General features: G+C 41.8%; 2 protein-coding genes across 3 annotated transcripts in view; one reads left to right on the top strand and one right to left on the bottom strand.

Annotated features, from left to right (window-relative positions):
- ORMDL2 (ORMDL sphingolipid biosynthesis regulator 2) overlaps nucleotides 1-19,004 on the bottom strand; it is a 92,552-nt gene that overhangs the window by 26,963 nt on the left and 46,585 nt on the right. The window lies entirely within an intron of this gene.
- Nucleotides 1-19,004, top strand: part of SARNP (SAP domain containing ribonucleoprotein) — a 53,159-nt gene that overhangs the window by 23,737 nt on the left and 10,418 nt on the right. For both annotated transcript variants that reach the window (XM_084758605.1, XM_084758606.1), the window contains 5 exons: nucleotides 95-146; nucleotides 2,164-2,237; nucleotides 2,679-2,707; nucleotides 4,757-4,782; nucleotides 7,692-7,760. In XM_084758605.1, the coding sequence (XP_084614731.1) occupies nucleotides 95-146; nucleotides 2,164-2,237; nucleotides 2,679-2,707; nucleotides 4,757-4,782; nucleotides 7,692-7,760 (250 nt within the window). The remainder of the gene's footprint in view (nucleotides 1-94; nucleotides 147-2,163; nucleotides 2,238-2,678; nucleotides 2,708-4,756; nucleotides 4,783-7,691; nucleotides 7,761-19,004) is intronic.

The raw sequence follows: 19,004 nt of genomic DNA, 5'->3' as shown, positions 1-19,004 counted from the left end.
GGGGCAGACAACATACTCAGGTGAATTCTTACACATTTCTAAGGTTTTGGGTTAAGAGAAAAGTTTTCTGATTTTTAAAAATCTGTTTCTTCAGGGCATCAGAAAAGAAGGTGGTAAAAATTACATCTGGAATACCTCAGACTGAGGTAAGTATTCTTTTTTTTAGTATTTATTGGGATAGGGGTAGTGATGTGGATGCACAAAAGCCATATAGATATGAGAGGACAATTCTCCAGAGTCGGTTCTTACCTTCCGCTTGTTGAGGTCGGGTCTCTATCTCTCTGTTAGCCATAATCCCAGCACTCAGGATGCAGAGACAGGCGGATCTCTCAGTTTGGGGCCAGCCTGGTGTACAAAGCGAGTCCAGGACAGCCAAAGAAACCCCATTTTAAAAAATTACCTTTTATTTATCTGTCAGTGGTGTGTGTGTGTGTGTGTGTGTGTGTGTGTGTGTGTGTGTGTGTGTGTGTGTGTGTGTACACACAACTTGGGGGAATTGGCTCTCATTGTAGCACGTGGGTTCAGAGATCAAACGTAGGTCATCTGGCAAACAGCTACTCACTGAGCCACCTCCCTGGGCCTAGTCAGGCTCTCCCTTGTTTCTCCTGCTGGGCCAGCTGCCCGTCAGCTTCCATCCTGCAACAGGGGTGCTTGTTTTACAGATGCGCACCAGCACAGCTGGTTCTGGGCATTGTGGCTCCGGTTATCACACTTGCACAGCTTGTACTTTTACCTACTGGATCCCCATTTTTCTTTTTGTTCTTTGACATAGCGTCTTACTGTGTAACTTAGGCTGGCCCTAAACACAGTCTTTCTACTTCAGACTCCCAGGTACTAGGATTCTAGGCACGTGTCACCATGCTTGGCCATTTCTGATTTTAACTTTTTTTTGTCTGCATCATTCCATAAAGTTTTTCATGTAGAGCTGCTCAGTTGGTGCTGTGGGAAAAGCCTGAGTCTGACCCCCTGAACTCACGTTAGAAGGGAGCAAATGGAGCTCGATATTGTAGCATAGATGACTCCATCCTGGGCTGGAGAGATGGCTCAGAGGTTAAGAGCACCGCCTGCTCTTCCAGAGGACCTGAGTTCAATTCCCAGCAACCACATGGTGGCTCACAACCATCTATAACATGATCTGATGCCCTCTTCTGCAGAAAAAGCACTCATATACCATAAATAAACAAACAAACAAAAAAAGATATAGATGCATACATCCATGCATGCACACAGAATTAAAGATGGATAAATGTAAAAATAATTGATTCATAGGCAAATTCAGTATTGACAGTTGGTGTTTCTTTCTCCACCTACTCAGAAAAATATTTGGGCTGACATAGTGCGTATGTCTAAACTGTCATCTGTTATATTATACAACTGTGCTCTTAATAGTAACTTTATGACATTTGCAGGCATAGGATTAGAGTTTGAGAGGATTGTATGTACCTTGGGAAAGTAGCAATGGGAGACGTTCCCTTTAACTTGGTTGTTGGTAGCTGGTGAGAGCGAAAGTTTTTGGATTCTTATCTCAAAATGTATGAAATCAGGTTTCATTTGAGATCTTGTGTTCAGTTTTATACTTTCAAAGTAGAGAGTTTTTTGTTTTGGATTTTGTTTTTTGGCTGTTGTTATTTTGAGACAGGGTTTTTCTGTGTAGCCCTGGCTGTCCTGGACTCAGAGATCTGCCTGCCTCTGCCTCCTGAGTGTTGGGAGTGTGCCACCCTGCCTGTCTCAAAGTAGAAATTTATTTTATTCTTTTAGAATTTAATGCTGTAGTTTTGTTTTTTTAACTGTTTTATTACCTGTATTGGAACCAAGATGTTTCTTTGATCTTTTTTCTTTCTCCTCCTCTTCCTCCTCTTCTTTCTTTTGTTTTTATCTTATTCAAACCAAATATCTTGTGTTTTGAGATTTATGTTGAATATGGATTTTATTTCTTTTTGTTTTTAAGGATATATATAGAACAATAGTTCTCTCCTCCCCCCCCCCCTCTGTGTGTGTGTGTGTGTGTGTGTGTGTGTGTGTGTGTGTGTAAATAATTGTGTTGAGCCTTAGATTGGATACTACCTGATACGGCTTAAAGTTAGTGTTTTCACTGACCATAACAACTCTTTTCTTTAACAAGTAATTAAGTTTTCTTTTCATTTTTCATTTATTAACACTTAGAGAATGCAGAAGAGGGCTGAACGATTCAATGTACCTGTAAGTTTGGAGAGTAAGAAGGCTGCTCGGGCAGCTAGGTGAGTACTTCTAGCCCTGTGGCCCAAGGTGGAGATGTTTTCAGGATATAGGGGTCAGATCTTTGTTTTAGGTATAATTGTTGGTTTTAAGTGGAAGTGTCCTCATGGAAATTAATGAACACTGTTTGGGCTATATGCAGAACCTTCTGTTGATTTGAATATAGTAGCTGTACATTGGGCTCTGTTATCTGTCAGGGTTTTTATAGTAGGTAAAAGTCAGGAGCTGACAGCTGCTCCTAAGTCTGAGAATTTCTTTTAGTGGACGCTTGGACTCTTGGTGAGAAGAAGAGTAAACTGAACCTCTTTCATGGTGTTGTTAGAATTAGCTAATGATTGCAAACTCTGAGATCACAAGAAAGAAGTGTCACGTACCTTGACACGGACACAGACAACCAGGAGTGTGAACAACTTCCTAAAATTCAGCATGTTTTCCTCTTGCAGGTTTGGAATTTCTTCAGTTCCAACAAAAGGTGAGAGTACAGAGGTTTTTCTGAGAAAGCTTACTTTTCCTTTTCTGGCAATAGATTTCATTCCTCCAAATTTAGGTAAATTGGTTATCTCTCGGAGCTGTAAGAGGCTATGGCATCTGTACCCTAATGCCTCATAAATAATTAAGAGAAAGTTCTGAAATTATGAGAGTGGAGATCTCACTATTTTTTGTTTGTTTTTTGTTTTTTTTGTTTTTTGGGACATCTGAGAAATTTCTAGTACATTCTTATTTTTGTGTCTTATTAGCATAAAGTTATGCTTTTTCAGTGCTCTGAGTTAACATATGTATTAAACTGAAGGAGACTATATTTACTTCATAGTTTCACTTTTAAGAACTTACAGAGGGGCTGGAGAGGTGGCTCAGAGGTTAAGAGTACTGTCTGTTCTTCCAGAGGTTCTGAGTTCAATTTCTAGCAACCACATGGTGGCTCACAACCATCTATAATGAGACCTGCTGCCCTCTTTTGGCCTGCAGGGACAGAAGTGGGCAGAATACTTTATACATAGTAAATAAATAAATCTTGGGGGGGGGAAAAGAACTTACAAAGAAGTAACCTTTGACGTATTTAGAGACTTAGCCATGAGGCTTATATTAGCATCATATATATTGATCAATCATTGAGGGAAAACATGTATCTAATACAGTAGTATAGTAGACTCTATATAATATTAAAAATGACTTAAAGGCTGAGGAGATAGGTGGATGGCTGGGTGAAGCACTTGAGAAGAGTCTGAGCCCTAGAACTCACACTTTTTACAAAAAAGGCAGAATATGGTGGTATGTGCCCAAGACATGTCTCATACAAACCACTACACACACACACATATGCACATACATGCACACATACTTCTACATATACATACATAAATACATGCACACATGCACGCGCGCACACGTTATTCCTTTTGAGTTATTTGGAGGTCCACACAGTATTACCCTGAGTCTGATATTCACCCACAGAAGACATTGATCCCTGTTGTCACTTCCTCTTCATTCCCTCTTCTACCCCAGTGTTTTATCCACTACTGATGTTTGTCTCCATTTATGAATTTACCTCCACACAAAGGGAACTATGTATGATATGTGATCTCTTGTAGTTTTCTTTTGTGTGTTCTTTCTTTATTATTTTTTCTTTCTTTTGGGGGGGAGGGCGAGGAGAGGTTGAGAAACAGGGTTTCTCTATGTAGCTCTGGCTGTCCTGGAACTTGCTTTGTAGACCAGGCTGGCTTTGAACTCACAGAGATCCGCCTGCCTCTGCCTCCCAATGTAATTAGCTTTTCCACTTAGCATAATATTTTATTTTTTGACTGTTCTTGAGATAGAATTTCACAATTTACAGGGTAGCCTCAGACTTGCTGTGTAGCTTACTGTGGCTGGCGTCCTCAGATTTACAATCTCTATCTTTTAGCCTCCCAAATGCTAAGATTGCAGATGTGCACCACCAGGCCTATGCTACATGTCATGCCTGTTTATTAGCTGTGCCACTGAACATCACCTGCAGCCTAACATGTTCCCAGCATGGATGGTGAAGAAAATGCCCTATCCTCTGCATGAGCACGCCACATTCTGTTCACTATCAGTGTGCATTGCTTTACTGTTTGTCTGATGCAGTTAATGATGCTGTGCATACTTGCTTTTATGTTTTGTATGGATGTGTGTTTTCTTTCATTTTGAACCTATGTCTAGAAGATAACCTACGTGGCGTTGGGTCTCTCCTTCCACCATTACTTGGGCTCTGGGGATGGAGTCACCCAGCTTGAGAAGCAAGCACCTTTACCTGCTGAGCCAGCTCACCAGCCCTAGTGTCTAGTTCTTAATAACCACAAAAGAATCTGTGGAAGTAACTGACAAATTCTGTTTGTAGGTATTGTTCTTTTTTGAATCAACTAATTTAATTTTTGAGACAGCATCTCATGTATGTCTAAAGAGTTTTTAATCCTGTGTTTTATGTTTATTCCCCTAATTTGATTTGAAGACTTAATTTTATGAATTTTTAAACTATTACATAATTAAATTTTTTCTCCCTTAGGTCTGTCATCTGACACCAAGCCTATGGTACGAAATCTTCTGTAGAATCTCTTTGTCGTGTCTGAGGTTGTGAGTTTGGTAACTGTCGTCAGTATAGTATGCCCTGAATTTTAAGTGTTTGAAGACTGGGGAAGTTAGAAAAATTGCTACATCCTCAAGTTCCTACAGATAGCCCACCAGCCGTTACTTTGAAAGGATAAGTAGAATTTTGTTAACCTGAAGTTTTAGGCCTTGTCTAAAAGCTTTTGGCAATGTCTTTCTTTAAAGAAAAACTATTTAAATTTGTTTTTTTTTGAAATAAGGTTTCTCTGTGTAGCCCTGGCTACACATGAGACCATGCTGGCCTCAAACTCAGACATCTGCTAGCTTCTGCCTCCCAAGTGCTGTGATTAAAGGCCTAGATTTTAATTCTTTTTGTTTGTTTGTTTGTTTGTTTGTTTGTTTTTGTTTTTGTTTTAGAGACAGGGTTTCTTTGTGTAGTCTTTGCTGCCCTGGACTCAACTTCTTAGAACAGGCTGGCCTCAAACTTACAGCGGTCTACCTGCCTCTGCCTCCCAAGTGCTGGGATTAAAGGCGTGCACCACCTCGCCTGGCTCTGGCTTTTAATTCTTAACAACCGCAAAATCTGTAGAAGTAACTTATTAAGTTCTATTTGTAGATATTGTTCTTTTTAAAAATACGTTGATTTAAATTTTAAAACAGGGTCTGTCTCATTCCTGGCCTAGCCTGGATCTTTTTTTTTTTAATCTGAGGATGACTTTGAACTTCAGATTTTCTTGCTTCTACCTCCAGAATATTGGGATTGAAGGCATGCTCGTCTCTGTCTGATTTGTATGGTACTAGAGAGGAAACCCAGGATGCATGCTAGGCAGACACTACCAACTAAGCTACACCCCAGGCCGCTGTTGCTTCATGTTGCCTATAAGCGTAAGAGAAGCCAGGTATGCTAGTGTACACCTTTAATCCCAGCACCTGGGAGGAAGGAGTAGGTAGATTTCTAGGCAATATGAGGTCAGCCTGGTCTGCATACTGAGTTCCAGGCAAGCGAAGGCTACATGGTCAGATGTCACACACACACACACAAAAGCCCCCCACCCCCCTTAAAAAAAAAACAAACCATGTATATGTTTACTGTATTTTCTGGTGTATGAGTTTTTAATCCTAAAAAATCCGTGCCAAAGTCGGGGCTCGTCCTATATGCCGGGCACTTACCTGAAGCTTGTTTCCCCTTGCTTCGTATGTCCGGTGCATATAATGGGGGGTGCTGCAACCCATTCCCCACTCTGTGTGGGGAGCATGAAGCAAGAAGGAGCAAGCTGCACACACCTTCCTATACCTCAAAGAGGAGACCGTGAGCGTGGACTGGCTCTCCACCAGTACCGCCTATTTTACTCTTCAGGTTGAGTTGAGTGTGGAGTGTGCCTTAAAGGGGCAGTGTAGGCTGCTGTCTGCTGGCATTTAATAAAGTGCCTGGCTGTCTGTGCCCTACCTGCAAATAGACACATGCCCAAGTCTGCTGTACAGGGTGTACGTATGTATGTATGTACATACGTACATACATACATACATACATACATACATACGTACATATGTGGGAGTAAAGAAAGAATTAGAGTGGTGGTTTCTGGGCTGTTATTACTAGTCAGTGAGTTTTCAGAATAGAAACGTGATAAAATATATTTAACTCCAAAATCCTGCTACAGTCAGTATTGTAACTGAAATTGAAATATTTTATTATAAGTGAACATGTTCTAAATGATTGTATCAAGGCTTCCAAGAAAAGAAGAAAGAGAATTGAATTGAGTAGTATCATTTGTCTTCTAAAATTGAAAGTTTATCTTTGCTTAAAGATTCAATTAAGAATCACTTAGCAGGGCTGGAGAGACGGCTCAGTGGTTAAGAGCTCTAGTTGCTCTTCCAGAGGTCCTGAGTTCAATTCTCAGCCACCACATGGTGACTCCCAACCATTTGTAATGAGAGCTTGTGCCCTCTTCGGGAGTACAGGAAGAATATTGTATATATAATAAGTAAATAGATCTTTTTTTTTCCCCTTTTCTTTTTCTTTTATTGAAAAGATTTTTTTTTCGTTTAACATATCCTGATTATGGTTTGCCCTCCCTCTGCTCTCCCCAGTTCCTCCCCTCATCCCTTTTCATCCAGATCCACACCCCTTCTGTCTCTTATTAGAAAAAAATGTGGTTTTTTTGTTTGTTTTGTTTTGTTTTTAAGTAAATAGATCTTTAATAAAAAAAAAAAAAAGAATCACTTAGGAGCTGTATGTGGTGGCACACTCCTTTAATCCCAGCACTCGGGAGGCAGAGGCAGGCAGATCACTGTGAGTTGCAAGGCCAACCTGGTCTACAAAGGGAGTCTAGGACAGCCAGGACTGTTAAACAAAGAAACCCTGTCTCGAAAAACCAAGGGAAAAAAAAAAAAGAATTGCGTAGCAGAGTTTGGGATGATCACACATTCTTGTGAATCCCAGCATTCGAGAGGCTGGGGTAGGAGGATTGGTGCAAGTCTGAGGCCCTGCTGGGCTGTCTAGTGAGTTGTTGAAGGCTATCTTGGGTAAAATCCATCAAAGAAACAAATTACTTACAGAGGTTTTGTGCTAAGAATTAACAGATTTGGACTGAATGGTGGACTTGTTTGTAGAGGTGATGGTTGTTATGCATGGTGGCTTTCTCAAGCTGTTTTTGGTCTGCTTTGATCTTGAGCTCTCTTAGCCTTTGCCACCATTGATGAACAGAGCTGAATCCTTCACCTTTCACCACATTTCAGAAGAGGCTTTTTAATTATTGTCGGATGTATGTGTCACTTAGCTGCTGAGTTTGCACATTTGCTGTATTTGGTGCCAGTAGGCTTATTTGAACTGAGTTTTGGACCATAGTTTCTGCCTTCTCTTTTCTTATTTTTTAATGTGTCTCTTTCTGTAGGTTAACCTGGATAAACTAAAGGAAAGAGCACAGAGATTTGGTTTGAATGTCTCTTCCATCTCCAGAAAGGTAATGTATGTTAGCTGTAATTTCTGTTTTTAGGTCAGAACAGCCTGAGAATTTAGAAATTATTTTTGTGAAGTCATTTTGTGAAGCTGGCTTTTTAGCATCTCATTTTTATGTCATTTGAATATTACTGCCTCACTATTGATTACATCAAACGAACTGTAACAAATTGTATTGCATTTTTTGGAGACAGGGTCTCTCTGTGTAGCCTTGGCTGTTCTGGACTCACTTTGTAGACCAGGCTGGCCTCGAACTCACAGTGATCTACTTGCCTCTGTTCCCTTTGTGCTGGGATTACAGGCATGTGCAGGGTCATCTCTTTGACCCAGACTGTTAAAACATTGCCTGTTTCTCTTTGATATATTGTTGAATATAGTTATTTAATCCCAGTGCTTGGGAGGCAGGTAGGATTTATCTTTTCAAAAAAACAATGTGGACTATAGTAATGATTAAACATGCTTTAACTAATCTGTTACAGGAGTAAGAGAAAACAGTTACCTAGAAAAAAATTTGAAGTTCATATAGAAATGTTTATGGACCTCCCCTCCTCCTGTTTTTAAAGTTACAATCTGTTCATCTCTTCATACAGTAGGTGTGCAGCTTGGGCACATAAGCAAGCTGAGGAGACAGAATTTACAACACTAGAATTTGACTGTTTGTTGGTGGTGGGGGTTTTATTGTTTTGTTTTGGTTTTTTGGTGGTTTTTTTTTTTTTTTTTTGCCTCCAGAGTGCTGGGATTATAGGCATGCTCTACCATGCCCTGATTGGCTGTTTGGCTGAGCTTTGTGAATGCTCACACATTTCAGTTTTATAACTCTATAGGTGTGCTATACGCATTAGGCGTTGTATAAAAACTTAATGAACTCTCTTTCCACCCTTACTGCATCCTATAAGTCATCTTCCCTCTTTCTCTTCGTCTAGTGAAAGTCATGTCTGTTCCTGTCCTCATCTCTGAGTGAGTAGGTGCTGTTGGTTTAGGGTAGTGGGAAGTGACAGCAGAGAGTGGCTCTGGCCTTTAGACCTTTGCACAAGAGGCTGTAAGTTGTCCGTTCCAGCTCTATGGACTGTTTGAGGATGGAATGGTATGCCTTCTCTCACTGAGTCCCATGGCAGCTACAGGCTAGGGAACCTCACTTCCTTAACAGAATAAACCCAGATAAGCACAGTCTGGTTAAATTGTGTCTTATTGCTCACCACCTAGGTTTTCAGTCTGTGTTTGACTGGTCATTTTCTTCTCCATCAGTTTTCCTTGCCTTCAGAGGAAATGTTTGTGTAAGTCCGAATGATGGACAGGACTTGGTGTGTAGTAAAAAAGCAAGAATTGAGTAGAGGGGATGAAGACAGTAAGTCAGTTCAGTTGATTATTTATGGTGAAAGGACATGGATTCTGTTAAAAACTAAATGAGCCGGGCGGTGGTAGCATGCCCAGCACTCGGGAGGCAGAGGTAGGTGGATCGCTGTGAGTTCGAGGCCAGCCTGGTCTACAAAGCGAGTCTATGACAGCCAAGGCTACGTAGAGAAACCCTGTCTCGAAGAAAAAAAAAAAAAGGCAATAACTAAATCTCAACTTAGATATGTATATTAACTGATATGTCTGTTTTATTTTGTTTTTTTTTTTAACACATTGATATACTTGGAAAAGTAAAGCTTAATGTTTTAGGGAGTTGTACAAATGCATGTACATTGAAAAGAACAAAGTTCAGGGCTGGAGAGATGGCTCGGAGGTTAAGAGCACTGACTGCTCTTCCAGAGGTCCTGAGTTCAATTCCCAGCAACCACATGGTGGCTCACAACCATCTGTAATGTGATCTGATGCCCTCTTCTGGCCTGCAGGTGTACACATAGACACAACACTGTATACATAATAATAAATTAATTTTTAAAAAAAGAACAAAGTTCAGCAGTATGCAGAACATTGGAGTATTTTTTCTCCCTTCTTGGGCATATATGGGTCAGGTGTTAATGGTTTTCGTCTAGTGGTAGGATAAAGAGCATCTGTGGTCTTATTAATTTTAGTTTATCTTCCTCTTTTTCTTCTGGTTATTACCAGATTCCCCACACTTGGCCCTTTTCATTTGGTTAACTAAGTTATCCTCGTCTGGATTTGTTTCTTGGTGGTGGTGGTAGTAGTGAGGCTAGTGATCAAACCCAGGGCACATCTACTGTCTATGGCTCTGTGGGCTCAGCAGGCCAGACTTCGTGCGAGGGCAAGGAGCTGCCTGTAGAGGGGGAGTAGAGGGGGAGCTCAGTCATCCGGTTCTTCTCTTGTCCCTGCTAGGGTGAGGGACCGGACTGAACCAAACTTTGCCTTCATCTGTAACCAATAAATCTTCATTTTGCTCCCTTACATTCCCCCTTTCCTAACCTTTCTTTTTCCTGTTATTCTTCTAGTGATGTGCCATTCAATTGCAATTGAACCATTTGGCTATAGGATTTGTGAAGAAAAGGAGCCAGAATGGACTTTTTTCCCCCTTTTCTTTCCCCAAGACGGTTTCTCTGTGTAGCCTTGGCTGTTCTGGACTTGATTTGTAGACCAGGTTGTCCTTGAACTCACAGCAATCTGCCTGTCTCTGCCTCCCAAGTGCTAGGATTAAAGTCGTGTCACCACGCCCAGCTGACTTTTTTCCTCTTAAAAAAATAATCTTAAATTTTAACAAAATGGTCATGATGTATTTCTTTGCCTCAGTTGTCATGTTTTCCCACTTTGCCCTAAGATTAGATACTTTTTTTTTTCCTTTCAAGACAGTTATCTCTGTAGCCCTGGCTGTCTTAGAACCTTCTCTGTAGATCATGCTGGCTCTGAACTCAGATCCACCTGCCTCTGTCTCCCAAGTGATGGGATTAAAGGTGTGTGCCAACGTTCCTGGCGTATTGACACATTAACATAGCCACATTTGAGGGGGATATTAGTTAAAAGTATTACAGTCAATACTTTCAGAGAAATTGTGTAAGGATAAAACTTTAGCCTATGGTAGAGTGCTTGAACCCCTGTTGAGTCCTATTTCCAGTCCCACAATAGTCCCCCTTCTCTTTGATAGTCTTTGAGCCTTATATGAGAGGTTGATGTGCATGTCCTATTTAGGGCTGAGCATTTTCAGTACATAAACCGGTTATGAGTCTGTGCATAGACTACTGTGCACTGCAAGAAAGCAGCCTCTTTGACCAAGGTTGAGAACAACAGCAGTCTATGGGTATCTTAGTATTTAGAAGATACGTTGGCAGTGTGTCCATTTAGCTAGTTAACAAACACGTATTCCCCACCCAGGGGAGCTTTTGGCCAGGTTGATGTCTCAGGCATGAGTTTCCCCCCTGTGGAGCACTTAGTTCTGAGAATCAGTCAGAAAGCAGCTAGTTGCCCACCACATTGTTCATACCATTATTTCGTCCGTAGGCGTGTCTTGTTGGTAGTGTAGCATGCGGAGTCTACCGCTAGATAGTGGGCTGGTGAATTTTAACTCCCCTCCCACCCACCTTGGGAAGGAGTTTCCCAGTTGTTCCTCATTTGATCTCGTTGTGTCCTCAAAGCAAAGTGTGCAGTGAGGTCTTACCTGCTAGTTATAGTGAGCAACCAAGAGCATCAACCATCAGCAGTAGGCTCATGTGACTTTGGGGGCCTTGAGGGTCTAGTCTCCCTGGTCAGTAATTCATAGAAAAATATCCTACACTGGGCATTCAGATTTTCATTGTATAGCATGTCTTCTGGAGGAAGCATTGTCCACTTACACAGGATGCCTCTGTTAAGATACCTTTTTAAAAATTATAAAAATTATGAGCTGGGTGTGGTAGCACACAGCCTTAATCCAAGCACTTGGGAGGCAGGTGGATCTCTGTGATTTTGAGGCCAACCTGGTCTACAAAGTGAATGCTAGGACAGCCAGGGCTGCACAGAGAAACCCTGTCTCGAAAAACCAAAACCCTGAAAATTTGTTTATTATGTGGATGATGGTGTATATATGCCACTGCACTTGTGTATGTGCATGTTTGTGTATGTAAAGGCCAGGACAGCTTGTATGTATGCCTGAATGTAAGTGTGTCATGTGAAGCCAGACCTGGTGGCGCATGGCTTTAATTCCAGCACTTCGGAGGCAGAGGCTGATGGATTTCTGTAAGTTTCAGTCCAGACAGGGCTATACAAAGGGATTGTGTTTCCTTAACCCCCAAAAAGGCAATTGGTGGCCACAGAAAAAGCATTGGGTCATCTGGAATTGGAGTTACAGGCAGGAATGAGCTGCCTAGTGTGGGCACTTGGAGCTGAACCTGGGTCCTCTACAAGAACAGCAACTGTTCTAATTTATGTAGATGTGTGTGCATGTGTGGGTGGGTGGAGGCCAGAGGCCATTGTCACAGGTAGTTTGAGCCTCCTGCTGTGGGTTCTGGAAGCATGCTTGGTCCTCTGAAGTAGCAGTGTGTGCAGGTGAAGATGCTCTGAGCAGCCTTTGCAGCCTGCTCACCAGCCTGTCCTCTGATTGGGTGGCTTATTTCCTTTATGTTTAGCTTTTTGGTTCTTTGTGTCATTAGATATGATCTTCTCTTGGATTAATAGCTGGCAAAGATCTCTCATTATGTAGGCATCTTCATTTAATTGATGGGTTTCCTTTGCTGTACAGGACTTTTTAATTTCAGGAGATCCCATTTGTTGATTATTATTTCCTGCTCAGAAAGTCCCTCTCTGTGTTTATGTCTGTCCCTTTTCCTCAAGCATTTTGAGTGTCTTAATTGACATCTTTTATCCATTTGAAGTTGATTTTTGTTTTACAGGTATAAATCCAGTTCCAATATCCTTTACTGAAGATGCTGTCTTTTCTTCAGTGTGTACTTTGAGTGTCTTTGTCAAAAGTCTAGTGGTTGTAGCTGCCTGGCTTTATGTCTGGATCCTCTTTGTAGCCTATTGATCTGTTTGTTTGGTTTTGTACTAGTTCCATGTTTCTGTCATTCCTAGGAGTCTAATATAGCTTGAAATCTGGGGTGTGTTTGCCCAGGGCTGCTTTGCCTATCTGGGGTACTTTGTGCTTCATATCAATTTCAACTCCACAACCCCCCCCCCACACACACACACAGGGTTTCTCTGGCTGTCCTGGACTCTCTTTGTAGACCAGGCTGTGCCTGCCTCTGCCTCCCTAGTGCTGGGATTAAAGGTGTGCGCCATTGCACCCGACTTCAACTTCTTTCTTTCTTTCTGTGAAGCGTATTACTGGAATTTCACTGTAGTTGCTTGAATATATAGATTCCTTTTGGTAGGATGGCCTAAAGTTTTCACTGTTGCTCTGGTTTCTTTTTCTATGTGTCACTATTATATAGAAAGGCTCCTGGGTTTTTTTTTTATATAATTTTGAAGATTATAGCATTTCCCCATTCCCTTTTTTTCCTTCCAACCCCATCCCTGCACCCTCCCCTTTGCATTTTCTTAAATTTATGGTCCCCCCCCTTTTTTTTTTTAGCTATTACACTTACTTGCACGCTCCTGAATATATAAATACAGCATGCTTAGCTTGTATAATATCACTAGTTTCAGTGGCACTTGTATGTGTTTATATTTTAGGCCCATTTGGTATTAGATAATCATTGGTGGTGCTCTTTCCTAGAGAAGACTATTTCTCCCTCTCTCAGCATTCTTTAGTTGAGTGTAGCCTTGTCATCTATAGTTTGTGTGTGTGTGTCTTTTTTTCTCCATTCATTGACCTGGAACTTGTTATGTAGATCAGGCTGCCCCTGAATTTACAGTGATCCACCAGCATCTGCCTCTCAAGTGCTGGGATTAAAGACACAGGTTACCAGAAATAGTCTCTCTCAAGCTCTCCCGCTCTCACTCTCTCGCATTGCTAGTCTCTGAATATTTTGGCTAAGATAGCATTCACTTTTTCTTAAAAGTTTTACTTTCCTTTATTGACTTCCTGACATTTCTGCCAAGCTCTGCATCATTTATCCTTAAAGACAGTAGCTTCCTGGCTTCTAAGGGAAGGAGGTGGGGACTTCTAATAGAATTTGGTTTCCTAAGGTCTCAAGTATGAAGCCTTCATTTCCTCTGCTTGCTTTTCTCATCCTCCACTCAGCTACAGCAAAGTTGGGACCTCCTCTGGTAGGGTGTGTGTGTTGGGGTTGTGTTTGTGATTTGTATTCCAGAAAAAAATGATGGAAACTTGTGAAAAGAGTATTTGGTGATGACTTTGGTTTCAAAGCCTACAAAGGTAAAAAACAGGTCTTTGGTGGTCTCTGATTCTTTTGGCCCCAGAATCCAAGAAAGATTACTTTATTGTGTGTGTGTTTGGGGAATGTCATTAGACTTCTTTACCATGCCTTTGCTAAGATGGCACACGCTCTGCTGCTCTGGAGTTTCACCTTTAATCTGCCTAGGCTGTGCACATTAGTATTGGGGACCACTTTATGTTCTCTTCACTGGCTGACATAAAGGCTCAGGAAGAAACAAGGTCAGATGGGTTTCAAGAAGTAGGGAGGTGACAGCTGTGTGTGCAAGCATTGAAGTGCTTCTGAGAGAAAAGCCATCAGTTGTTGTTATTCATCCTGGTAGAATGAAGTGGGAAGCCTGGAGTGTTTCATAACCTTTACCTCTGGGAAGTCAAAGCCATGTCATGTTAATTTTCCATTACCCCCTAGGCTCTCCTTTTCATCCTGTTGTCAGTCACTTGGTAGTCAAATGAGGACATTGATCCTAAGGCCCCTTTGCCTTCCAACCTTAAGTTTGTTTAGAAAATCAGATTAGTCTGAGAACTGCTAACATCTTAATGCATATTTTAGCTCATTTACAGAAAGCACCAGCTACTTGCTAGTTACTTTGGCAAAGTATGGCTGGCTTGTGGGTAGGGAGAGCTCAGTGATAGAGCACTAGCGTCCTCCTCACATTGGGGCTGAAAAAGGTAGGAAAGGTCCCCGAGAGAAAACCAGATGTGCTGCCTTAGTGCTTTCTACTTATGGAGATACTATGACTTAATCTTCATCTTGGAAACTGTCCTCAAAGTTATTCACTAACTAGTAAAAGGATGCCCAGCTTTGATCTCTCAAGGTAATAAAGAATTTTCTTATTTGAGTCCAGTGACTACTTTTGTGTTCTTGGGAATTTTTGTGTAGCCTTGGATATCCTGGACTCATTTTGTAGACCAGACAGGCCTCAAACTGACAGAGAGCTGCTTGCCTCTGCCTTCTGAGTGCTGGGATTAAAGGTATTGTGTACCACCGCACCTGGCACAAATTCAAAATTCTTGGTTTTTGTTTTGTTTTGTTTTTGTTTGTTTGTTTTGTTTTTGTTTTTCAAGACAAGGTTTCTCTGTGTAGCCTTGACTGTTCCTGGACTTGCTCTGTAGACCAGGCTGGCCTGGAACTCAGAGAGATCCACCTGCCTCTGCCTCCCGAGTGCAAATTCAAAATTCTTAAACATGCCTGAGTTATAGTTCAGATTCCTTTTTGTTTTCATGGTTTCTCTTTATAAACTAGAGTGGTGAGATTGAAAATGGTGAATGTGTAAACATACTGCTCACAGGGCACTAGTTATATCCAAGTGGACAATACCCTTAACACAGTGTAAGAGCAGAATTTGTATATTCAAGACAGACTGACGGGTTGTTTATGAAAAGCACATTTTAAATCTGGGATCAGAAAGAAAATATGCTGCCCTGCCTCCAACCAGGGCCTGACCTCATGATTCAGTAGTCACCGTACCACACATCCTTACAGTAGCTGTGGTAAATTTATCAGCTTCATGAGGTTAAAGATCTTTATTTTACTCATAATCTGTATTCTCAGGGCCTCATGCTGCTTGACCTAAAGGGATTCAATTGATAATTTGAGTGACAAGTGAATGGATGAACTTTTTAAATGTTTTATTTACTTTTATTTTACTTGTATCGGAGTTTTGCCTGCATGTATGTGTGAATGTGTTGGATCTCCTGGTACTGGAGTTACTGACAGTTGTGAGCTGCCAGGTGGGTGCTAGGAATTGAACTTCGCTTCTCTGGAAGAGCAACCAGTGCTCCTAACTGCTGACACATCTCTCCAGCTGTGAATTAATTTTATGGTTGTAGAGTTATTGAAAATGTTTGATTTGTGCCTAATGTGGAGTATATGTTTATAATCCCAACTGGATGTTGAAGCAAGAGGCTATTGAGTTTATCCATAGCAAGAGCTGTCAATAACAAGTATTTTCAGTGAAAATGGTTCATGGGTCCAGAGTAGAATATCTGGTCAATACTGACCTTTATTACTGTATGTATTTGTTTTTTCAGCTATTAATCATTATAGTTGATGACATCAGTAAATTGTGTGGTAGACAGATTTTCAGAGACATAGTAAGGGTGGCAAGTTAGTATTGTCCAGTGTCCTGTTAGTATTCTGCCATACCTAAAAATTTAATTGCATGGTCTAGTCATCTGCTCTTTAGTGAGAAGAAGAGTAACTGGCATAGTTAGCTTCAAACATTGTGGTGGTCTTAGACTTCGAGGACCAGAAGTGTGGTGGTACTGATGATGACATAATAATAATAATGAGGAGGAGGAGGAGTGTGATGATGATGATGATGACATAATAGTAATAATGAAGAGGAGGAGTGTGGTGGTGATGATGATGACATAATAGTAATAATGAAGAGGAGGAGTGTGGTGGTGATGATGATGATGATGATAGCTTAACTCAGTAGGTAAAGCACAAGCCTGAAGTCCAGAGTTCAGATGCTGAGAACCCATTTAAAAGTGATGCTAGTTCTCCTGTAACACCAGCACGTGGAGCCAGAGGCAGCACATTTCCGACCAAGCTAGTTATCCCAAACATGATCTCTGAGCTTGGTAATTAGTAGAGACCCTGTTTCAATATAGTAGGTGGAGGATGACTAATGAAAACACTTACATTGACCTTGGGTCTACTCACTCTCCCCTCTCCTCTTCTCTCTCCTGTCTCTCAGAGGCTACAGAGTGAAACCCTGATAAAAACCAAACAGCTGGGTTGGAGAGATGGCTCAGAGGTTAAGAGCACCAGCTGTTCTCCCAAAGGTCCTGAGTTCAATTCCCAGCAACCACATGGTGCCTCACAACCATCTATAATGAGATCTGGGGCCCTCTTCTGGTGTGGAGGTGTACATGCAGGCAGAGCTGTATACGTGATAATGGTACACGCCTTTAATCCCAGAACTCAGTGAGTTCGAGGCCAGCATGTGATTTATATCTTAGAGCATTCTTGAGTGTTTTAGTTATTCCTTCAGTGGTCTTTTTCCTTAGCATTCCTGGAGAGAAGTCAGTTTTGAAAACTTAAGATTACCTTCTAAAGGGCTTTGGTTTGCACTATCTAATTTTATAGTCGGAATACAGTGGTAGCACTGGAGAGCACATACTTACTCTTTTAGAAGACCTGAGTTTGGTTCCCCAAACCCATGTGGGCAGCTAATAGCCTGTAACTTCACAGCTCCAGAAGATTTGATGCCCGCTTCGAGCCTTCTCAGGCATGTACACATAGTCACACATAATTTAGAAATAAATAAACCTTCAAATAAAAATATATGTTTAGAGCTGGGCCTTTAATCCCATCACTTGGGAGACAGAGGCAGGCAGATGGCTCTGAGTTTGAGGCCAGCCTGGTTTACAGAGTGAGTCAGACAGCCAAGGCTACACAGAGAGACCCTGTCTCGAAAAACTAAAAAAGTTTTAAAAACACTGATAATGATTCATGAACACTTGTCAAATGTAGATTATGCCTTCTGTCCTGCCCTCTTTTTCCTTTCTTTTTCTCATTTTTTTTAAGATGATGTCATCCTGTATTCCTAACTTTTCTTAAACTTGTGATGACCTGCATTGTATTGAGTGCTGAGGTTGTAGGCATGACCTACCACGTCCAGCCTATGGGCCGACCTCGATCCAGTTCTTTTCTTATATTGCTGTTTCCCTCTCTCCCCAACCCCCTTCCACCTGGGACACCCCCCCCCCAAACTGGGAATGGAAGTCTTGCCTATTGTCTCCTCTGCCCAGTCACTGACCCTTCAGTTTTGTTTGTTTGTTTTGGTTTCTCTGTGTGACCCTGGCTGTCCTGGACTCCCTTGTAGACCAGGTTGTCCTTGAACTCGCAGAGATCTGCCTGCCTCTGCATCCCGAGTGCTGGGATTAATGGGCGTGTGCCAGCATGCCCAGCTGCCCTTCAGCTTCTTTATTAACCAATCAGAGATAATTGGGGAGTAATTTTTACACACATTGAGGCAGGTGAATCCTTAATAGCGATGACAACCAGAATCATTAGCTACTGCTGATTCAGCAATTAATGGTCGCATGTAGACACATCTTAATGCAATATGAATGAGGGTTACTTCTGCAGAGTGATGATGAAGGACAGAGGTTTACGAGTACAAGCTACGCTAGGAGGGTCTCTGCAGATGCTTATGCCCATCTGTGTACTTGAGCATGGCCTCAGGAACACTGGCCTGAAAAATGCAGAGAGAAATGTGCGTTGGTTGGTGATTTTCCTTAGATGGATCTTGCTAACCAATGAATCAGAACCTGTCTGTCAGGATGGAAAGACATTTGTTGTGTGTTTGTTCCCACGAGGTGAGAGAGAGATCATAAGAACTGTGTTGATTTACTGTCACATTGCTTTTCCCTGCGAGGCAAGGAGGAAGAGCTGCAGCTGAGGTACTGAGGTGGGGAGGGAAGGGCAGGCAGGGTGTTTGTTGCAGCTGAGGAGGAAGTATTTGGAGAAGAGTCTGAACCACTAAGTTCCCCAGCTCTGAGTAAAAAGCTCCTGTGATATTTAGTCAGGACTTCTGGTTCGTTCTTCCCTCACCTTTCAGCTCAAAGGATAGTTAGATTCTGCCTCAGAATAAAGAGCTAAAGAGCCAGGAAAAGGACTGCCCCTTATCACACCTACTCACTAGTTACTGCGCAGTGGCACATACCTACAATAGAAGTGCTTGGGAGGAGGTCAGCCTCTGCTCCCCATAGACTATGTGAATGTGGGATTTGTAAGGAAAGTAGCCCCAGGTTTGTGCTTTCCATGATAATGGCCATTTCAGCTGTAGTGTATCATTTGTGCCTGGAGCTTTGCTCAGGGGCTCTTTTAGTATGGAATTAAGGTTTTGTTTTGGATTTTGTTGTTGTTTTTGCTTTTTGAAGACAGGGTTTCTCTGTGTAACAGCCCTGGCTGTCCTGGACTAGCTTTGTAGACCAGGCTGGCCTCGAACTGACAGAGATCTGCCTGCCTCTGCCTCCCTAGTGCTAAGATTAAAGGTGTGCCTTTTAATTACATGCCAGGCCTGGAATTAA

The sequence above is a fragment of the Acomys minous genome, assembly GCF_964271855.1.
Source record: "Acomys minous genome assembly, chromosome: 15".
Classification (NCBI taxonomy): Eukaryota; Metazoa; Chordata; class Mammalia; order Rodentia; family Muridae; genus Acomys; species Acomys minous.
This window is presented reverse-complemented; position numbering and strand designations above follow the sequence as displayed.